Raw genomic sequence first — 22,571 nt, forward strand, 5'->3', positions numbered from 1 at the left:
CTGAAAAGCCTATCAGGGTTTACTATTGAATGGCAAAAGCCAATCAAGATTCCTTAAGGCGTTTGCGCTCCGTCTTCTAATACGTCGCCAATGTGCACATATTTCATTTATCGTAAAACACATTTTTTAAAATGTCAATGCGTAAAATTCTATGAAAAGAACGAACAACCCCTAATTGTAGTTTACAATTACTGCTGTTACAGTAGGGGGGCGGGTTCAAGTTGACGCGAATGACGTTCGACGGATATGACAATTTATTTCCAGGTCAGTATTTTTAGCACGCTGTTCGTTACACTTTAAAAGATAAACTTTACAGAACATGCACCCTTTTACTAGCTGCTAAAATGAGTTCTCAGAAAGGCAACGTTAATCGGTCGCGGAGCCAGAAGCATCAGAATTCCACCGCCTTCAGAAATGACAAATACGGCGCCACTGTGCAAGTTAAGGTATGTGAACAGGATACACATTACTGGCATGATGTAGTCTAGTAGTGGCTAGTTAGCCAACACAGTTTGTAAAGGTCTCGTAACGTCGATTGAGATACTTGCTTAGAATCAGAATCATGTTTATTGGCCATGTAGGTTTGCACATGTAACTGCAATTGCGAATAATATAGTTATTAACTGTAAGAAATCCGTCAACAGCAATCCTAGTTCGAAATTTGTCTTTGTGGGAAACCTCCCATTGGTATTTTGCAGCTGCACTATCTGGCTTTACCGTAACTTTATATGAAATTGTTTTAATTCACAGTGCTTTGTTTTGGCAATTTTGTGTGCAATCATTTCAATCCGATGCCAATGCACCAGTTTCCTCATCTTAATCATTTCCTATTCTTTGGTGTGTGTGTACCTACTACTACTACTTTCGGCTGCTCCCGTTAGGGGGCGCCACAGCGGATCATCCGTTTCCATCTCTTCCTGTCCTCTGCATCTTCCTCTGTCACACCAGCTACCTGCATGTCCTCCCTCACCACATCCATAAACCTCCTCTTTGGCCTTCCTCTTTTCCTCTTCCCTGGCAGCTCCATATTCAGCATCCATCTCCCAATATACCCAGCATCTCTCCTCCACACATGTCTAAACCATCTCAATCTTGCCTCTCTTGCTTTGTCTCCAAACCGTCCAACTTGAGCTGTCCCTCTAATATAATCATTCCTAATCCCGGCCTTCTTCGCCACTCCCAATCCAAATCTTAGCATCTTCAACTCTACCACCTCCAGCTCCGCCTCCTGTCTTTTCGTCAGTGCCACTGTCTCCAAACCATACAACATAGCTGGTCTCACAACCATCTTGTAAACCTTCCTTTTAACTCTTGTTGGTAACCTGTCTCAAATCACTACTGACACTCTTCTCCACCCACTCCACCCTGCCTGCACTCTCTTCACCTCTCTTCTGCACTCCCCGTTACTTTGGACAGTTGATTCCAAGTATTTAAACTCATACACTTTCTTCACCTCTACTCCTTCCATCCTCACCATTCCACTGTCCTCCCTCTCATTCATGCATAGGTGTGTGTGTATAGCTGATCTAAATCAACTACTTGCTGACTGTACTTTCGCCCTTGTGGTATTGTAGAAAGCTAAATCAAAGATCCACGACGGACTGTGTCAACATTGTAAGGGTGTTCTGGAATGGAAGATCAGGTACAACAAGTACAAGTCACTAACACAGCCCCGAAAGTGGTGAGTTCTCATGTGTACACACAATGCAGGCAACACACTTTCTTTTTTGAGTAAACCACTCAAATGTTTGCCAGATGTTCTGCAAATGTTAAAGAGGCAGCATACTGGTGTGTCCTCAGACGGGATTGTTTTTGGTGACGTGTGTGATTTGTTTTTTTGTTTTCATTTCAGTGTGAAGTGTTCTCAAAAAACTGTGAAAGATGCATACCACATAATTTGTAAGCCCTGCTCCCTCCAGCTAGAGCTCTGTGCAAAGTGTGGGAAGAAAGAGGACATTATCATTCCGTAAGTACCTCTGCATACGCTTTGTATGTATGTATGTATGTACGTACGTACGTGTGAATGTGTGTATTGTGTGTTAGACTGGGCTAAAATATAAGATATGGCTAGCAAATAGATTTTGACAATCAAGGATTTGCTTGTCGAGTACCACAAATGACGTTAGTCTGTTTGATATTACAAGTGCGCCATCTTGTGCGCATGATATACACTACAAGTTTGTTGAAATAAGGCGACTCAACGTTAAGGATTTTTTTGTGTTTTGTTTGTTTTTGTTTTGCAAAACCATTTTATGCATTTGAACTTTCTACATTCCTTCAAACTTAACAAACTTGACAAACGTGATAACAGTCAATAATGCCTGGAAATGCTATTCCCCTTTTTGAGAAAAGTAAGCAAGTTACATGTGCACACCTAATCATTTTCTCTTTTTTTTTAAAAATTGTTTAGGATAAATTCACAAACAAGGAACGATCAAGATCAGAGGGAGGAAGACAATGAGAAGGAGAAAGGGGGTGGGCAGAGAAAGAAGAACTTGGACAGTGATGATGATGATGATGATGATGACTACTTTGGGATTGTTGATGATGAGGAGGAGGACGAGGAGGACAATGACTTTGACAGTGACTTGGGACCTAGAAAGACACAGAGCAAATCTGCCGTGCACCCTGACTTATCCTGCGTTAACATCAATGATCAATAAGAAAAGGTGGCCCAGGTGATTTTTTTTTTTTGGGGGGGGTGGTTAACACCACAACAGTTTGGCAAGACATTTTACAACCTGTTTGTTTCAATGAAACATGAGGTGTGTGAGGCAAACATATCAAGGTAAAAATCAGCATATCGAGTATCTATAGCAAAAGCCAAATATGTGTTGAAAAACTGAATTATCACATTTCTTTTATGGACCCTCTGAAGACCATAAAATGTGCAAATTTGTCTCAATTGTTGTATTCTACAATAACTACCAATTACATTCATTTTTTGTCTTATGTATTCAAATATATATTATACACTTCAGCAAATAAGTTATTGCCTAATAATAAAAATAACTGCAGTGTGGCTATTGTGGATTAGCTCATGTTTCTGCATATGGTACATGTATGTATGCACATATTTGTATGTATGCAAACTTGCATTTTATAATTATAGATTTGTATCGGTTGCTTCCACCCTTAGGTTCTTAGGGCTATAAATGAATTGCCTCATTCCATTTTTGATGTTATATGAGGCACTCATCCCATGTAAAAAGGGACAATTTGGTGACCTTAAAGTGTTATGCTAATAAATGCTTGCTTTGACAAAGTACGTTTGGCAGCGCTGCATAACTACTTAGTCTTGAGGGGGTTTTCCAGCTGATCATCTCATAAACCGCAGTCGGTCATTTCTAATGGAATTGCTTGTCATTCCCATATAACACAATATTATCCTATGCTGTAAAAGATGTGCAGTAGATAGTGTGATAATTGCAGTATCTGGTTACAGTCAGCCTGCCTGTACTCAGTCCCGCATAACTTGAAATCATGTGGGAGAGTCCGAAGTACACACAGGTTTTGTGTCCCGAGATATATGTCGTCATTCACCATGTGGCACTGACAAATTCAAATGAATGTGGAAGTGTTTCAGAGTTTACTTCCCTTTGAGAAAATATTACCTAAGTAAAATCTCAGGATGGGTTAATGAATGAGCTCACATGATGTGTTCTTATATATATATATATATATATATATATGTGTTCTCTACATGCTTTATTCTGCTTACTTAACACACTCGTGACTGCAAGGTCAATGACCTGACACTATTTTGATGGGGTTGAGGAACCCCTGAAACAACACATTAGATGTTGATCCTGATAGTGCCAGTAGTGTGTGTGCAGCCTGAACCGCTTAGTTGTTCAAATTTGAGTTTATCAAAAGTATGTTTGCCAGTATTATAGCTTGGTGGGATGCTGTAAATATTTACACAAGGAAATATATGTGAGGTTTTAGATTGGGGGAAAAAAACAAACATTTTCCATAAAAGTAGATGTATTTGTGGTATAGGTGATATCATAAAGTTCAAAAATATTTCTCGAGCTATATATCTCTTGGCAGTTATTTGTATTCATCATCTTCTGAGAATAAATACTGACTTGTATACTTAGCATACATTTTTAAAATGCTGAAACTCGTTTCAAAGTAATATGTTGCATAACAAATACCAGTCCAGACAACAGAGCGACTACTTTGGCCGTGCGTTTGATGACAGGCCAAACTTTACAATGCAATCTGCTGGGTTGTAAAGCTCCAAACCTTAACATGTGGCATAGCCTGTGTACGCAGGCACATCCCTTCTCTTGTGGTCTGCTGCCACAGCTACAGCTCTTGTCCCATTAAACCAGCCATGCATATTTCCCAAGGCTTTAATTGCAAAGTGTTAAACGACTTTATGGCCCGAAGCCCAAAGAAGTAAATTACCACGGGTAGATGGATTTAAATGGATGACAGTAACTCATTTGGAGTCCTTAAAGCCTGAACTTCAGGCACAGATGAAAGAGATGAGGTTAGCTCGCATTAGTGCTTGGAAATTACTTAAAGGGAGAGTTCTGTTTCCAGGGTTTTAAGTATGTCCAAATTGCACAGAAAAACTGGTGGATGCCTTCTTTATGCCTGCGAGTGTAGTTTGAAGGTATATGTTGAATGGTGCACCTAGCCTAGCTTAGCTCACTCAGTGGCTGTCTACCAGGATCATTAGCACCTCCTCTCAAAAGGAAGGAAATACAGCCTTTCCAAAGCCATTTACTGGCTTGTTACATTTAACAATTTTTCATAACTGACGTCTTCACAAGTGCATGCAAAATTCTAAAAATCAGGTTATAGTTTTAACTCTTTGCCCATATTGCGTCTTCTTTTAAGGTGGAGGAAGGCAAATATGCACACAAAAAATGAACTTTTTTTTAAAATTTAAAACTATAATTTTTAAGATTTTGCATGTCTTTGTGGAAATGTCAGTTAAGAAAAAAAATGTTAATGTTAGGCTGGTGAGTACAAAAGTATTCACGATTGGCATCGTAAAAGTTTATTTCCCTTGTGAGAGGAGCTAGTAATGATCCTGGTAGGTGTCCAGCAGTTGAGCTAATAGGCCTAAACGCATTGGTACACATACCTTCAAACTACACGCACAGACATAAAAACAGTATCCACGAGTTTGCCTGGCTCTGTAGGTAGGACTTACAGTACAAACCCCTGAAAGTGGACTATCCCTTTAATGCTCGTACTACAATATCTCCCAATTGTCCCATTGGGCAGATAGTAAGACTGTTCTATAATATCAATAAAGGGACAATATCATGAGGCCTTCATTCAGTGAGAAATGAAATATATCTCTCGTTGCTGCTCTGAACACTGCAGAGTGAGGGGACGTAAGGATGTCATGTGATCTTGTGATTACGTGATGTTGGCATATTTCCTTCTCCAAATCCCACACCCGATTCAGGGATGCATGCCGTCTCATAATAACGCACACATGTCTTTAGCCTTTTTCATCCTGTGGACCTTCGCATGTGAGAACGCTCATAATGTGGTAGTGTAATTTACCTCCTTTCTTCTGACTCTTTAATACAGTGGCTTGCAAAAGTATTCATACCCCTTGAACTTTTCCACATTTTGTCACGTTTCGACCACAAACATAAATATATTTTATTGGAATTTTATGTGAAAGACCAACATAAAGTGGCACACAATTGTGAAGTACAAAGAAAATTATACATGATTTTAAATGTTTTTTAAAAATAAAAAACTGAAAAGTGCGGTGTGCAAAATTATTCAGCCCCCCTGAGTCAATACTTTGTGGAACCACCTTTTGCTGCAATTACAGCTGCAAGTCTTTTGGGGTATATCTCTACCAGCTCTGCACATCTAGAGACTGAAATTTTTGCCCATTCTTCTTTGCAAAACAGCTCAAGCTCAGTCAGATTAGATGGAGAGCGTTTGTGAACGGCAATTTTCAGATCTTGCCACAGATTCTCAATTTGATTTAGGTCTGGACTTTAACTGGGCCATTCTAACACATGAATATGTCTGGTTTTAAACCATTCCATTGTAGCCCTGGCTTTATGTTTAGGGTCGTTGTCCTGCTGGAAGGTGAACCTCCGCCCCAGTCTCAAGTCTTTTACAGACTCCAACAGGTTTTCTTCCAAGATTCCCCTGTATTTGGCTCCATCCATCTTCACATCAACTCTGACCATCTTCCCTGTCCCTGCTGAAGAGAAGCACCCCCAGAGCTTGATGCTGCCACCACCATCTTTGACCGTGGGGATGGTGTGTTCAGAGTGATGTGCAATGTTAGTTTTCCGCTACACATAGCGTTTTGCATTTAGGCCAAAATGTTCAATTTTGGTCTCATCTGACCAGAGCACCTTCTTCCACATGTTTGCTGTGTCCCCCACATGGCTCCTGGCAAACTGCAAACGGGACTTCTTATGGTTTTCTTTTAACAGTGGCTTTCTTCTTGCCACTCTTCCATAAAGGCCAGATTTGTGCAGTGCATGACCAATAGTTGTGCTGTGGATAGATTCCCCCACCTGAGCTGTGGATCTCTGCAGTTCGTCCAGAGTCACCATGGGCCTCTTGGCTGCATCTCTGATCAGTGCTCTCCTTGTTCGGCCTGTAAGTTTAGGTGGACGGCCGTGTCTTGGTAGGTTTGCAGTTGTGCCATACTCTTTTCATTTCCAGATGATGGATTGAACAGTGCTCCGTGAGATGTTCAAAGCTTGGAAAATCTTTTTATAGCCTAACCCTGCTTTAAACTTCTCCAAAACCTTATCCCTGACCTGTCTGGTATGTTCCTTGGACTTCATGATGCTGTTTGCTCCCCAATATTCTCTTAACAAACCTATGAGGCCGTCACAGAACAACTGTATTTGTACTGAGATTAGATTACACACAGGTTGACTCTATTTAGTCATTAGGTCAACATTCGATCATTCAACAATCATCAGGCAACTTCTGAAGGCAATTGGTTGCACTCAGAGAAAAGGGGGCTGAATACTTTTGCACACCGCACTTTTCAGTTTTTTATTTGCAAACTTTTTTTTAAATCATGTATAATTTTCTTTGTACTTCACAATTGTGTGCCACTTTGTGTTGGTCTTTCACATAAAATGCCAATAAAATATATTTATGATTGTGGTCGTAACGTGACAAAATGTGGAAAAGTTCAAGGGGTATGAATACTTTTGCAAGCCACTGTAAGTAAAGACTAATTAAGACAGTATAAAAGAACTACTTGCCACCTGTACCTCTAGCTTGTTTTGGCTCATAGCACTTCTGTCATGCTTATCAAGTCATGACAACTTATATGTACCAAATACTGTTTTGGCTTCTTTCAACAGTAATGTTTTCTAAAAGTGAGTTTAGTGAAAACTCTTGAGTTTATTAACCCTGAGATGAGGGAAACTCTGGGGTTTCCGTTCCAGAAAGAGAGGTGACTCAAACTCTGGGTCAGTTACCATGGTAACTGAGTGAGTTACCACCGAGGGTTCGAGTTACCGCTCTTTCTGGAGCGGAATGATGATTTATTTCAAACATGTAAATCTACTACTACTTTTGACTGCTCCCGTTAGGGGTCGCCACAGCAGATTATCCTTTCCATCTCTCCCTGTCCCCTGCATCTTCCTCTGTCATGCCAGCCGCCTGCATGTCCTCCCTCACCACATTACTTCCTCTTTGGCCTTCCTCTTTTCCTCTTCCCTGGCATCTCCATATTCAGCATCCTTCTCCCAATATACCCAGCATCTCTCCTCCACACATGTCCAAGCCATCTCAATCTTGCCTGTCTTGCTTTGTCTCCAAACCGTCCAACCTGAGCTGTCCCTCTAATATACGCATTCCTAATCCTGTCCCTCTTCATCATTCCCAATGCAAATCTTAGCATCTTCAACTCTACCACCTCCAGCTCCGCCTCCTGTCTTTTCGTCAGTGCCACTGTCTCCAAACCATATAACATAGCTGGCCTCACAACCATCTTGTAAACCTTCCCTTTAACTCTTGCTGGTACCCTTCTGTCGCAAATCACTCCTGACACTCCTCTCCACCCACTCCACCCTGCCTGCACTCTCTTCTGCACTCCCTGTTACTTTGAACAGTTGACCACAAGTATTTAAACTCATACGCCTTCGTCACCTCTACTCCTCGCATCCTCACCATTCCACTGTCCTCCCTCTCATTCACACATATGTATTCCATCCTGCTCCTACTGACTTTCATTCCTCTTCTCCCCAGTGCATACCTCCACCTCTCCAGGCTCTCCTCAAAATGCACCCTACTCTCACTACAGATCACAATGTCATCCGCGAACATCATAGTCCACGGAGACTCCTGCCTGATCTCATCTGTCAACCTGTCCATTACCACTGCAAACAAAAAAGGGCTCAGAGCCAATCCTTGATGTAATCCCACCTCCACCTTGAACTCATCTGTCATTCCAACCACATAGCTCACCACTGTCACACTTCCCTCATACATATCCTGCACCACTCCTACATACTTCTCTGCCACTCCTGACTTCCTCATACAATTCCATACCTCCTCTCTCAGCACCCTGTCATATGCTTTCTCTAAATACACAAAGACACAATGCAACTCCTTCTGGCCTTCTCTATACTTCTCCATCAACACTCTCAGAGCAAACAATGCATCTGTGGTGCTCTTTCAAGGCATGAAACCATACTGCTGCTCGCTAATAGTCACCTCTCCTCTTAACCTAGCTTCCACTACTCTTTCCCATGACTTCATGCTGTGGCTGATCAACTTTATACCTCTGTAGTTGCTACAGCTCTGCACATCACCCTTATTCTTGAAAATCGGTACCAGTATGCTTCTTCTCCACTCCTCAGGCTTCCTCTCAATTTCCAAGATTATGTTAAACAATCAAGTTAAAAACTCAACTGCCATCTCTCCTAAACACCTCCATGCCTCCACAGGTAGTATGTCATCTGGACCAACTGCCTTTCCATTCTTCATCCTCTTCATAGCTGCCCTCACTTCCTCCTTGCTAATCCACCACACTTCCTGATTCACTATCCCCACATCCTCCAGCCTTCTCTGTCTCTTATTTTCTTCATTCATTAGCCCCTCAAAGTACTCCTTCCTCTTTCTCAACACACTTTCCTCACTTGTCAGCACATTTCCATCTCTATCTTTGATCGCCCTAACCTGCTGCACATCCGTCGCACCTCAGTCCCTCTGTCTAGCCAATTGGTACAAGTCCTTTTCTCCTTCCTGAGTGTCCAACCTCTCACACAATCCACCATACGCCTTTTTCGTTGCTTTTGTCACTTCTCCCTTTGCTTTACGCTGCATCTCCTTGAACTCCTGTCTACTTTCTTCATCCCTCTAACTATCCCACTTCTCCTTTGCCAACCTCTTCCTCTGTATACTTTGCTGTACTTCCTCATTCCACCACGAAGTCTCGTTGTCTTCCTTCCTCTGTCCAGATGACACACCAAGTACCTTCCTAGCTGTCTCCCTCACTATTTCTGCAGTGCTTGCCCAGCCATCCGGCAACTCTTCACTACCACCCAGTGTCTGTCTTAACTCCTCCCTGAGCTTCACACAACAGTCTTCCTTCTTCAACTTCCACCATTTGATCCTTGGCTCTGCCTTCACTCTCTTCCTCTTCTTGGTCTCCAAAGTCATCCTACAGACCACCATCTGATGCTACCTAGCTACGTTCTTCCCTGTCACCACCTTGCAGTCTCCAATCCTTTTCAGATCATGCCTTCTACATAAGATATAGTCCACCTGTGTGCACTTTCCTCCACTCTTATATGTCATTCTGTGTTCCTCCGTCTTCTTGAAATTTCCATCCTTTCCGCAAAATCCACCACCATCTGTCCTTCCACATTCCTCCCCCTTGACACCATACCTACCCATCACCTCTGTTCCCTTCACCAACATGCCCATTGAAGTCCGCTCCAATCACCTCTCTCCTCCTTGGGTACACTCTCCACAACTTCATCCAACTCACTCCATAATTATTCTTTCTCTTCCATCTCACACCCAACTTGCGGAGCATATGAACCGATAACATTAATTCTCGCGCGTTTGATTTCCAGCTTCATACTCATCACTCTGTCCAACACTCTCTTCACCTCCAACACACTCTTGACATACTCTTCCTTCAGAATTACCCCTACCCAATGTTTCCTCTCATCCGCACCATAGTAGAAGAGTTTGAACCCTCCTCTGATGCTCCTGGCCTTACTCCCCTTCCACCTGGTCTCTTGCACACACAGTATATCTACCTTTCTTCTCTCCCTTCCTCTATACACTTGTTTTTTCCTACCCCTTCTCACCTACTCTTAAGTTAATTCAGCTACTATACCTTTCAAACTCAATTCCCACTGTACTGTAGAGTTCAAATTCAATGCAAACTGAACTACTACTACTACTTTCGGCTGCTCCCGTTAGGGGTCGCCACAGCGGATCATCCGTTTCCATTTCTTCCTGTCTTCTGCGTCTTCCTCTGTCACACCAACCACCTGCATGTCTTCCCTCACCACATCCATAAACCTCCTCTTTGGCCTTCCTCTTCTCCTCTTCCCTGGCAGATCCATATTCAGCATCCTTCTCCCAATATACTCGGCATCTCTCCTCCACACATGTCCAAGCCATCTCAATCTTGCCTCTCTTGCTTTGTCCCCAAACCGTCCAACCTGAGCGGTCCCTCTAATATAATCGTTCCTAATCCTGTCCTTCTTTTTTACTCCCAGTGAAAATCTTAGCATCTTCAACTCTGCCACCTCCAGCTCCGCCTCCTGTCTTTTCGTCAGTGCCACTGTCTCCAAACCATATAACATAGCTGGTCTCACAACCATCTTGTAAACTTTCCCTTTAACTCTTGCTGATACCCTTCTGTCGCAAATCACTCCTGACACACTTCTCCACCCACTCCACCCTGCCTGCACTCTCTTTTTCACCTCTCTACTGCACTCCCCGTTACTTTGGACAGTTGACCCCAAGTATTTAAACTCAAATGCCTTTGTCACCTCCACTCCTTGCATCCTCACCATTCCACTGCCCTCTCTCTCATTCACGCATAGGTATTCCGTCTTGCTCCTACTGACTTTCATTCCTCTTCTCTCCAGTGCATACCTCCACCTCTCCAGGCTCTCCTCAACCTGCACCCTACTCTCGATACAGATCACAATGTCATCCGCGAACATCATCATCCATGGAGACTCCTGCCTGATCTTGTCCGTCAACCTGTCCATCACCATTGCAAACAAGAAAGGGCTAAGAGCCGATCCTTGATGTAATCCCACCTCCACCTTGAACCCATCTGTCATTCCAACCGCACACCTCACCATTGTCACACTTCCCTCATACGTATCCTGCACCACTCCTACATACTTCTCTGCAACTCCTGACTTCCTCATACAATACCACACCTTCTCTCTCGGCACTCTGTCATAAGCTTTCTCTAAATCTACAAAGACACAATGCAACTCTTTCTGGCCTTCTCTATACTTCTCAACCAACATTCTCAAAGCAAACATCGCATCTGTGGTGCTCTTTCATGGCATGAAACCATACTGCTGCTCGCTGATCGTCACCTCTCCTCTTAACCTAGCTTCTATTACTCTTTCCCAAATCTTCATGCTGTGGCTGATCAACTTTATACCTCTGTAGTTGTTAAAGTTCTGCACATCGCCCTTGTTCTTGAAAATCGGTACCAGTATGCTTCTTCTCCACTCCTCAGGCATCCTCTCACTTTCCAGGATTGTGTTAAACAATCTAGTTAAAAACTCCACTGCCATCTCTCCTAAACATCTCCATGCCTCCACAGGTATGTCATCAGGACCAACTGCCTTTCCATTCCTCATCTTCTTCATAGCTGCCCTCACTTCCTCCTTGCTAATCCGCTGAACTTCCTGATTCACTATCCCTACATCATCCAACCTTCTCTCACTCTCATTTTCTTCATTCATCAGCCCCTCAAAGTATTCCTTCCACCTTCTTAGCACACTCTCCTCACTTGTCAGCACATTTCCATCTCCATCCTTGATCGCCCTAACTTGCTGCACATCCTTTGCAGCTTGGTCCCTCTGTCTAGCCAATCGGTACAAGTCCTTTTCTCCTTCCTTAGTGTCTAATCTGTCATACAACTCACCATACGCCTTTTCCTTTGCCTTTGCCACCTCTCTCTTTGCTTTACGCTGCATCTCCTTGTACTCCTGTCTACTTTCTTCATCTCTCTGACTATCCCACTTCTTCTTTGCCAACCTTTTCCTCTGTATAATTTGCTGTACTTCCTCATTCCACCACCAAGTCTCCTTGTCTTCCTTCCTCTGTCCTGATGACACACCAAGTACCTTCCTAGCTGTCTCCCTCACTATTTCTGCAGTGGTTTTCCAGCCATCCGGCAACTCTTCACTACCACCCAGTGCCTGTCTTAACTCCTGCCTGAACTCCACACAACAGTCTTCCTTCTTCAACTTCCACCATTTGATCTTCGGCTGTGTCTTCACTCGCTTCCTCTTCTTGGTCTCTAAAGTCATCCTACAGACCACCATCCGATGCTGCCTAGCTACGCTCTCCCCTGTCACCACCTTGCAGTCTCCAATCCCTTTTAGATGGCGCCTTCTACATAAGATATAGTCCACCTGTGTGCACTTTCCTCCACTCTTGTGCGTCACCCTGTGTTCCTCCCTCTTCTTGAAATATGTATTCACCACAGCTATTTCCATCCTTTTCGCAAAATCGACCACCATCTGTCCTTCCACATTTCTCTTCTTGACTCCATACCTTCCCATCACCTCCTCATCACCTCTGTTCCCTTCACCAACATGTCCATTGAAGTCCGCTCCAATCACCACTCTCTCCTCCTTGGGTACCCTCTCCACCATGTTGTCCAACTCATTCCAGAATTCTTCTTTTTCATCCATCTCACACCCAACTTGCGGGGCATATGCGCTGATAACATTCAGCAATAAACCTTCAATTTCCAGCTTCATACTCATCACTCTGTCTGACACTCTCTTCACCTCCAGCACGCTCTTGACATACTCTTCCTTCAGAATTACCCCTACCCCATTTCTCCTCCCATTCACACCATGGTAGAAGAGTTTGAACCCACCTCCGATACTCCTGGCCTTACTCCCCTTCCACCTGGTCTCTTGCACACACAGTATGCCTACCTTTCTTCTTTCCATCATGTCAGCCAGCTCTCTCCCTTTACCAGTCATAGTGCCAACATTCAAAGTTCCAACTCTCACCTCCACATGCCTACCCTTCCTCCTCTCTAGCTGCCTCTGGACATGCTTTCCCCCTCTCCTTCTCCTTCGCCCAACAGTAGCATAGTTTCCACCGACACCCTGCTGGTTAACAGTACCGGTGGTGGTCGTTGGTAACCCGGGCCTCGACCGATCCGGTATGTAAGTCTTATTTATGATCCGCATATTTGGTTTGGCAAAGATTTTACGCCGGATGCCCTTCCTGACGCAACCCTCCCCATTTGTCCGGGCTTGGGACCGGCACTAAGGATGCACTGGCTTGTGCATCCTCAGTGGCTGGGTTCAATGCAAACTGGACTACTGTGATCAATAAGAGAAAAAAGAAAGAAAAACCACAAGAGAAAGAAAAACACACCCTAATGTCATGTACCAAGAATAAACAGATCTCAGTGCTACATACAACCCAAACGACCACTAAGTGTCATATAGAAAGAAAAATAAATAAATAAATATAAATAAGAAATGTTTAGAGGTAAATAAAACTTAAGAAAGTTAACACAACTCTTCGTCATCCCAATATATTTTGATAATCAGTCCTTTGTGCTTCTTCTTGAACTGCGTAATGTTTGTGCTTTGAGTGCCACGCTCAGACTGTTCCACAGTTTTACCCCACAGATTGAAACAGACGGAAACCCCAGTTTCCCTAATCTCAGGGTTAACAACCCCCCTTTCTGGAATACGCCCCTGGTGGTTTTATTTTATCCATGGGAAACGTGCAAACAAAGCTACCTGATGGGACAATTTGTGTGTGTGTGTGTGTTTTATTTTTTACGAGACGTAGAACACCTCTTGGACCTGGCTTCTAACTCACACAAACACACCTCTAGCAGGCGGCAGATTCTCCACTAGGGGGAGCTGATCACAGTATGAGCGGTGCTTCACATCAGAGACGCAGCGTGTCCTTGTTTTCGCGTTCGGCTTTCTTGCCTAATTAGTCCATGGGCCAGAGCCCAAAATTTCCTATTTCGGTACACTCAAGGTGGCAAAACTTACTTATAATTTTTGAAAGGATCCATGTCTGTAGATGATATTTTGGTATGATAACCATTCCTGAGTGGCAGCTGTATCACAGTTATCAGCTCATGAAGTTAACCACCCCCTAAAGTAAATAGCATTTTAGACGCTGGTGCATATCCTGGTTTAGCCTCATGGTCAGGACATTTTTCAATGTTCTATAATATTGTCTTTGGTATCATTTTAAAGGGGACCTTCTTAGCTTTCATTCAAGCCTGTTGTGGATATTTCTCACAAATATAGAGGTCACTTGAGCTCTTCAACCCGTCAATAACACACATCTTTCTGCAATGTTCGCCTAAACTATATACTTTCTTTTAGCCCTGTGGCATCTAGGAATATCAGGGACACAAAACACAAAAACTGGAATACTCACAGGACTGTAAAGATTCAGGAAATGTATAATATACCCATACTATTTCATTGTGTGAGGTGATTGTGAACCTTAAATTAGAAGGGCATTATTACTAAGAAACTAACTAGACCAAAGCCAGTTAGTCCATGGGTCAGACCAGATATCGATATCACCCAAGGTGACACAACTTCACTGGTGCCATTTTATTTGGTACACTAACAGAAGTAAAATAATACATGATAACCTTTCCAAATGAGCAGCTATTTCATTTTTCTTTCAGGAAACCTGTTTCTGTGCCTCTCACGATTGTGTATTTGCCCAGATTTTTACAAATATAGCATTTCAACACCCCTGGTACTGATTAGCCTAGCTTAAACTCTGGGACAGTTCTTAGTTGGCCAACAACCAAGGATAACCAGTACTGTGTACTTCCATTCATTGTGCTAAGCTAGGCTAACGTGCAGCCAGATAGCTTTCTACTAAACACATATAGAGGAAACTGGTATCTATCTTCTTGTCTCACTCTGGAGAAGATTGTAAGCTAATTTCCCATAATGTTAGCATGTTCTTTTAATGTATATGTTAATATGATTAGTTAAAGTGGCTACGAGGAACTTTCATCTTGTGTTGATTTTAGCGGCCTCATGTGGACAAAATACAGCTGTTGCATAGCAACTAGGTAATGTATCTATTTGTGGCTATGTAAGATAAATAATGGTAATATGACGCTGGTGAAGCAAAGTAAACTTTGTTTTAGTAGTGTTCATACACCTAAGTTACATGTATTTGTTTGTATGTGGCAGGTGAAAACTGACTGAATATGGCCACTGGTGAACAAGCAAGTTTTTACCCAATACCAAAGCGCCCACGGGTGGAGTGCATTATCCACTGTTCTGATGATACAGATAAGCTGGTTTCACTACAAAGTGTCGACTCATGGAGAACTCTACTCAGGGCAGCTCAGATACGAAATCATGCACCAGTTTTGAAACTGGCAAAAGACATTCCTGAGGGACAGATTCCGGCAATCTACTACCACAGAAAGTGTCGCAGTATCTTCACTATGAAGCAAATTCTTGATGGCCTCCTTGCAAAAGAAAAGAAAAGTTGTGTCTCTGCTGAAGAGAAACAATCTAAGAGAGTAGCTCGACATGCTCCAAGTACATCTAGGACTTATGATGCAGAGTGCATATTTTGTCAGAAAAACAGCAAATATTCCAAGAGACAGAATACGAGAGAAGTACTGGTGCAGTGTCGAGAACTGCGAGCTGATGCAAAGATCAGGAGTGCAGCCACAAAGAAAAGGGACAGCAGAATCCTTGCCATTGTGAGTAGAGACCTTGTAGCAGCTGAAGGGCACTACCACAGGTCATGCTATAGACTTTACACCAAAGAAGAGGTTTCCAAAGGAGAGGTTGCCAGCAATGAAGATGATGATGCTGCAGCCCAGTATGAAGCTGCTGTGAATAAGGCATACAATGAGCTGTTCCTCTTCATCAGGATGGAGCTTTTTGGCAATCCTCAAGTGATGACAATGACTGATCTCTCTTCTAGACTGGTAGCTTCAATGAACTCCCAAGGCATTGCCCAAGTCAAGGAATCAACCAAGAAGCACATAAGGTGAAACCTGGAGAGTGAGTTTGCTGGAGCCTTGCAGATATTCCCTGATGAGAAAGGAAAATTCCTCCTCTATCCCGATAACTTGTCCATGAGGGAACTTGCCAAAGAAAATCAGTCTCTCAAAAGGGAGCTGCAGACCCTGAAAAGTGTCAGTGCACAAGATGTTATAGCCAAAGCAGCCATCAAATTGAGAGCAGACATTAAAAGTCAAGATGTTCCTCAAACCTGGCCGCCTGAAGTCAAACCAGAAGCAGAATGTCCTACCATTCCAGAGTCGCTCATTATCTTCCTGTACTCTCTACTCACAGGCTCAAATGATCCTGATCATGCATCCCAGAGAGTGCAGTGCCTTCTGCAGTCATTTGGCCATGACATAGTATATGCAGTGACATGTGGAAATACCAAGCCTTCCAAGCACATTGTTCTGCCATTCAGTGTCAAATCGTTGACAGGAAATGTAGAGTTGATAAACATCCTCAACCGACTTGGTCACAGTGTGTCCTATTCACAGATGGAAGAGATCAACACTGCCCTGTGTCTCCAGAAACTCTCATCATCAGGGAGTGGCATTGCCCTTCCAGCTAACATCCATCCTGGCATATTCACAACTTTAGCCTGGGACAATATCGACCGTCTTGAAGAAACTGTCAGTGGTGAGGGAACATCTCACAAAGTCCATGGGATTGCTGTGCAAGCAAAGCCAGTCAACCCACTTCCTGTCCAATCCATGCCCACTGTTCCCAAAACAAAGAAGAGAAGCATTGATGGACCCCCACCAATGTTACCAACTTACAATGCTGGACAACGGGTAGGGCCACCACAAAGCAAAAAGTCAGATGCCGATACTGCAGCCAATACTAAGCTTGCCAGAGAGAAAAACCTTCTTTGGGTCCTAGCACGCATGTCACAACAAGAAGAACAGTCAGTCAGCAGCTGGACAGGCTTCAACATCCTGACTCGAGGAGAGATGACGGTCATCCCTGACAATATAGGCTATCTGCCTACCATCAATGCTCCAGCGACACAAATGTCTACTGTCAACGAGGTGCTTAACCAGTCACTGAGCATCATGCAGTGCTTAGGCCTGAGGAAGATTGTCTGTGTCTTTGACCAAGCCCTGTATGCGAAGGCTGTCGAGATCACATGGAAACACCATGACAAGTTCCATGATATCATCGTTAGGCTTGGGGTATTCCACACCATCTGCACACTGCTGGCAATAATAGGAAAGCGTTTCCAAGATGCTGGACTCAAAGACCTCTGCATTGAGTCTGGCATGATTGCAGAAGGCTCAATTGCTGGTGTTATGGATGGCCGCAAGTACAACAGGGCAGTGCGACTACACAAGCTCCTGTATGAGGCTCTCATGCGACTGACCTTGAATGGTTTCCTGTCCTGGTTGGAAGAAACTCACAGGAATGACATGGTTCACCTGAATGAGACACTGAAGACCATTGACAGCCTTGGGAAAGAAGTCTCACAACATGCTTTGAAGGAGGTCCTCGAGAACAGCTCTTGTACACGCATCATGGATCTATTTGAAGTCTACCGTGAGTTCCTTAGAGGTGGAAACGGCAGCCTCTCGAACTTCTGGATGTCCTATTTGGACATGGTTGAAATCTTGTTGGGGCTCATCCGAGCATCCAGAGAGGGAGACTGGATGCTACACTTGGCTAGCATTCGAGCAATGATCCCATGGTGCTTTGCTTATGACAGGATGAATTATGCACGCTACCTCCCCTACTACTACGCCCAGATGTCTGAGCTGCCCATCACACACCCAGATGTGTACACAGAATTCATGGAAGGAGGCTTCTCAGTCCAACTGGGCTCCACCAATCCCTTTGGCTGAATCCCTGTTGACCAAGCTATAGAAGAAACGGTGAACAAAGACACCCAAACAGCTGGAGGGACAAAGGGATTCAGCTTGAAGCCAGGAGCTGTGACCAAATATTATCTCACAGCTGAGTATAGAAGCATGTACCTCAGACAGCTGAGAGACCTGGACAGGTCAAGGCAGGTGCAAATGGTCTCATTCCAGATCTACAGAGTCCAAGGATCAAGAGAGATGAAGCAGATGTCCAGTCTCTTATGGACCTTATGGAGAATAACTGGCTCAATCCTATGTCCCCTGATGAGATTGATTTGGTTAGCCTCTCCACTGGCAACATGGCTCCACCTGATGTGACCATAGATCTCTTGAGAGCTCTTGAGAAAGGAGAAGAGGCCTACCAAGCATTCCAGCAAACAAGGTTAGATGCAGACCCACCACCTGTGAAATTCCACGACAAGATGACCAAGCAAAGTCTGAAAACATTCTCCAATGTCAGCACAAAACAAGCTCATGGAAAGAAAGCACAGGATGTGGTTCTGAAGGCAGATAGAAACCTTTTCAGTCACATGATCCTGGTGGCTGAAAGCAGGAAGGTGAATCTGAAGGATGTCCTTGCCTACCCATTGGGCCCACTACCATGGGCACTGGCAAATGCTGATGGGTCCTTACGAAAAACAAACAAGGCTGCACTTGCCAGAGAGCTTGAAAAGAATGTATCTCCTGCAGAAGACATCCCAATCCCATCTACTTCCATCATTGATGGGATGAGCCTGGTCCAAAAAATGAATGGCAACAACAAAACCTTTGCACAGGTGGCAGAGTCCGCCTTGACCCAGGTCCTCCATGAGGGAGCACAGAGTGGGAGGATTGATGTTGTTTTTGATGTCTATCACCAGACTTCGATCAAAGATGCTGAATGACTGAACCGGGGTGGAGACATCACTCTCCAGTACAAGAATCTTGCAGGGGGACACCACGTCCAGCAGTGGAGAAAATTTCTGTGCAGTTCCTCCAACAAGACCAGTCTCATCAAGTTTCTGGTGGAAGAGTGGAAACTCCCACGATACAGAGCTATGCTGCATGGCAAGGTGTTGTACATGACCTGTGAGGAAACCTGCTACAAGTTGACAGAAGATGGGTGTGAGGAAGCAGCAGAACTGCACTCCACACATGAAGAAGCTGACACCCGTCTGCTCCTGCATGCATTGCATGCAGCAAATGCGGGCTCAAAGTCAGTTATAATCACAGCTGAGGACACTGATGTCATGGTGCTTTGTCTTGGCTTCCAGAAGGACATCACCTGTCCCATCTACCAGAAGTGTGGGACTCAGAACCGCACACGGTTTGTCGACATCACCAAACTGGCAAGTTCACTTGGAGACAGCATCTGTGACAGCCTAATTGGCTTACATGCCTTCACAGGCTGCGACACTGTCAGTGCATTCGCTGGTCGAGGGAAGCTGAATGCCCTGAAGATAGTGAGAAAGCACACTTCCTGCCAAGAGACTTTTAGTCAACTGGGACAGACATGGAATGTGAGTGATGAGCTGTTCCAGAAAATTGAGCAGTTCACCTGTCGGATGTATGTTGCTAATAGCAGCACTGCTGAGGTGAACAAACTGCGTTACCAGCTCTTCTGCACCAAAAGGGGAGAGGTTGAGTCCAGCCAGCTGCCACCATGTAGAGACTGTCTCTTTATGCATCTTCAACGAGCCAACTATCAGGCAGCAGTATGGAAGTGCTGTCTGCAGGCTAACCCTGTGGTGCCAAGCCCTACTGAGTATGGATGGACAGACGATGAAGGCAAGCTGGCCATTTACTGGATGCGCTCCCCACCTGCACCAGATGTGGTCTTGGAAATGCTAACATGCAAGTGTGTGCATTCATGCAAAATGCCAAGCTGCATGTGCCTGTCAAATGGACTTCCATGCACAGACATGTGCAGGTTACAGACCTGCAGTAACCAAAAACAGCAGGATGGTCCAGAACTGGACTTTGAACTTGGGGAGTCAGATGATGAGAGAAACGAGCAGTTTGATGAATGACAGTGTGATGATTCTGATGGTATTACTGTGGTAGTAGTCTATTGATGCACAGGATGTTGATTCTGGACTTGGTTACCCAGAGCTGGATAACAATAATGTAACCATATTCACACATACCCATTACCCTACCCATTACCATTACATATACCCACTAATGATATGGGATTACATGTATCATTGACTAAGTATATGTAAATGTCAATGTTGTTTAAAATATTAAAATAGTTCATTACCTCACTATGGTATTCCTTTTTATCATGTATTTTGATTGTGTATTTAAACAAATGTATAGAGACCAGTTTGTGACCTAACTGGCTTTGGTCTAGTTCTCATTTAAGGCTCACAATCACCTCACACAATGAAATAGTATGGGTATATTATACATTTTCTGAATCTTTACAGTCCTGTGAGTATTCCAGTTTTTGTGTTTTGTGTCCCTGATATTCCTAGATGCCACAGGGCTAAAAGAAAGTATATAGTTTAGGCGAAAATTGCAGAAAGATGTGTGTTATTGACGGGTTGAAGAGCTCAAGTGACCTCTATATTTGTGAGAAATATCCACAACAGGGCTTGAATGAAAGCTAAGAAGGTCCCCTTTAAAATGATACCAAAGACAATATTATAGAACATTGAAAAATGTCCTGACCATGAGGCTAAACCAGGATATGCACCAGCGTCTAAAATGCAATTTAGTTTAGCGGGTGGTTAACTTCACGAGCTGATAACTGTGATACAGCTGACACTCAGGAATGGTTATCATACCAAAATATCATCTACAGACATGGATCCTTTCAAAAATTATAAGTAAGTTTTGCCACCTTGAGTGTACCGAAATATCGTCTGGCCCATGGACTAAATGTGTGTGTGTGTGTGTGTGTGTGTGTGTGTGTGTGTGTGTGTGTGTGTGTGTGTGTGTGTGTGTGTGTGTGTGTGTGTGTGTGTGTGTGTGTGTGTGTGTGTGTCAGACCACTGTTTCTGACGCTCAGAATGCCCGCTTGACTTCGGCGGGTTGACATGACATCGTCAGCTAGTGTTGCGGATCAGTCAGAGTCTCTCAGGGTTAAATGACTGGCTATAGAATCTTAATTTTGTCACATGGATGAACACATATTTCATTTTTGACAAAATGTGGAACAGTCAGTAAATTCCCATCAATTTTGAAAACATGAAAATGATACTGTACTCCCAGTGGGTTCAGATGTAACAAATGTGTTAGTAAAGATCTTTGGTTTGTACGTAGCACTGAGTTCTGTGTATTCTTGGTACATGACATTAGGATGTGTTTTTCTTTCTCTCTCTTTCTCGTGTGTTTTTGAGGGTTTTTTTTCTCTTATTGTTCACATTTGTTGAGTTTGTATTGTGCAGCACAACTTGCGTTGAACTTGAACTGCACAGTACAGTGGGAATTGAGTTTGAAATGTATAGAAGCTGAGTTAAGAGTTGGTGAGAAGGGGTAGGGGGAAAAGCGTATACTTCCTTGTAGGAGCCATTTGGTCTCATCTCGTGAGCACTTAATTGGTCAGGTGTCACTCTGATCGCTATGGGCTCACAGCAATGTAGGTGGGAACATTCAGTCAGGTGATAGGTGTTGCTTGACGGAGGGGAGCAGGAATATCGGACTGTTTATGATGTATGAAGCAGTAGCGTAGCCAGAAATTTGCTGGTGGGTGGGCGTACATGAAACTAGGTGGGCAAATTAAGTTTCTCTAATAGGCCTGTGTGTATCTATACATAATAACTACGATGTAACCTTTGTGCAAGTACATAGTTGTTATATCCAGGGGACACTTTTATGACGCTGCTCATAAACCAATAAATCACTCAGACACAGGGCTACAATCAACGTCGGTCTTTACTCGAAGCCTTCAATGAACTTAAAAAAAAACAGCATCCGGGTTCCCAGTGTAACCAGGTTAAAATTAATGTTTTTATTTTATTTTGTTTGAGTATGAAATATCACCAAATCCTGTCTGTGTGCTGTTATTTGTGTTTACTACATTTTATTTTATGTCATTATTTACTTTTATGTATGTTTTACAACGACCGTCATATACATGTACTGTCGCTTTAAGAGAGAGGTCTTGTGGGTACACGGAAGAGGGAACGCGGGAGAGGCCATTTTTGTTTTGTGGGGGGAGTGTCAAGCAGCGATCGAGCCGAGCCACGCGTGTTTCTTACCGTAGGACAGTTTTGCTGGTTGAGGAGAACGTAACCTTGAGTATCCCTGTAAGAAGATACTGCAAGCTGTGGGATAAAATACTTGTTTATCCTTTCTTACATCGGAGTCCCGTGGACGGTTTCTCCTTCTAACGCACACGAGTGAAGTCCGGGCAGTGGTTGAACTTCGACCCCCACGTCCGTAAGAAACACCGCTCCCGCTGGAGGACTGGACGTTTGTCGAAGGGTTTGAAACCAAAATAAATGGCAAGGTGGGCCAAATAGAGTCCTGTGTGTCCCCCCTCCTTCCT

The 22,571-nt window shown here is 43.7% G+C and overlaps 1 protein-coding gene across 1 annotated transcript; it reads left to right on the forward strand.

Annotated features, from left to right (window-relative positions):
• Positions 1–276: 276 nt before the first annotated feature.
• c1h9orf85 (chromosome 1 C9orf85 homolog) lies at positions 277–3,258 on the forward strand. The gene is made up of 4 exons (XM_056293082.1): positions 277–446; positions 1,575–1,681; positions 1,853–1,966; positions 2,411–3,258. The coding sequence occupies exons 1-4, from the start codon at positions 345–347 to the stop codon at positions 2,661–2,663; spliced, it is 576 nt and encodes a 191-aa protein (XP_056149057.1). The 5' UTR covers positions 277–344; the 3' UTR covers positions 2,664–3,258.
• Positions 3,259–22,571: the final 19,313 nt, after the last annotated feature.

The sequence above is a fragment of the Lampris incognitus genome, chromosome 1, assembly GCF_029633865.1.
Source record: "Lampris incognitus isolate fLamInc1 chromosome 1, fLamInc1.hap2, whole genome shotgun sequence".
Taxonomy (NCBI): Eukaryota; Metazoa; Chordata; class Actinopteri; order Lampriformes; family Lampridae; genus Lampris; species Lampris incognitus.

Excerpts from the sequence above, each read along its gene's own strand:
- c1h9orf85 (XM_056293082.1), top strand. The coding sequence starts at position 345 with ATGAGTTCTCAGAAAGGCAACGTTAATCGGTCGCGGAGCCAGAAGCAT. Across the intron at positions 447-1,574 it reads GCGCCACTGTGCAAGTTAAG|AAAGCTAAATCAAAGATCCA; the intron begins GTATGTGAACAG and ends GTGGTATTGTAG. Across the intron at positions 1,967-2,410 it reads AAAGAGGACATTATCATTCC|GATAAATTCACAAACAAGGA; the intron begins GTAAGTACCTCT and ends AAAATTGTTTAG.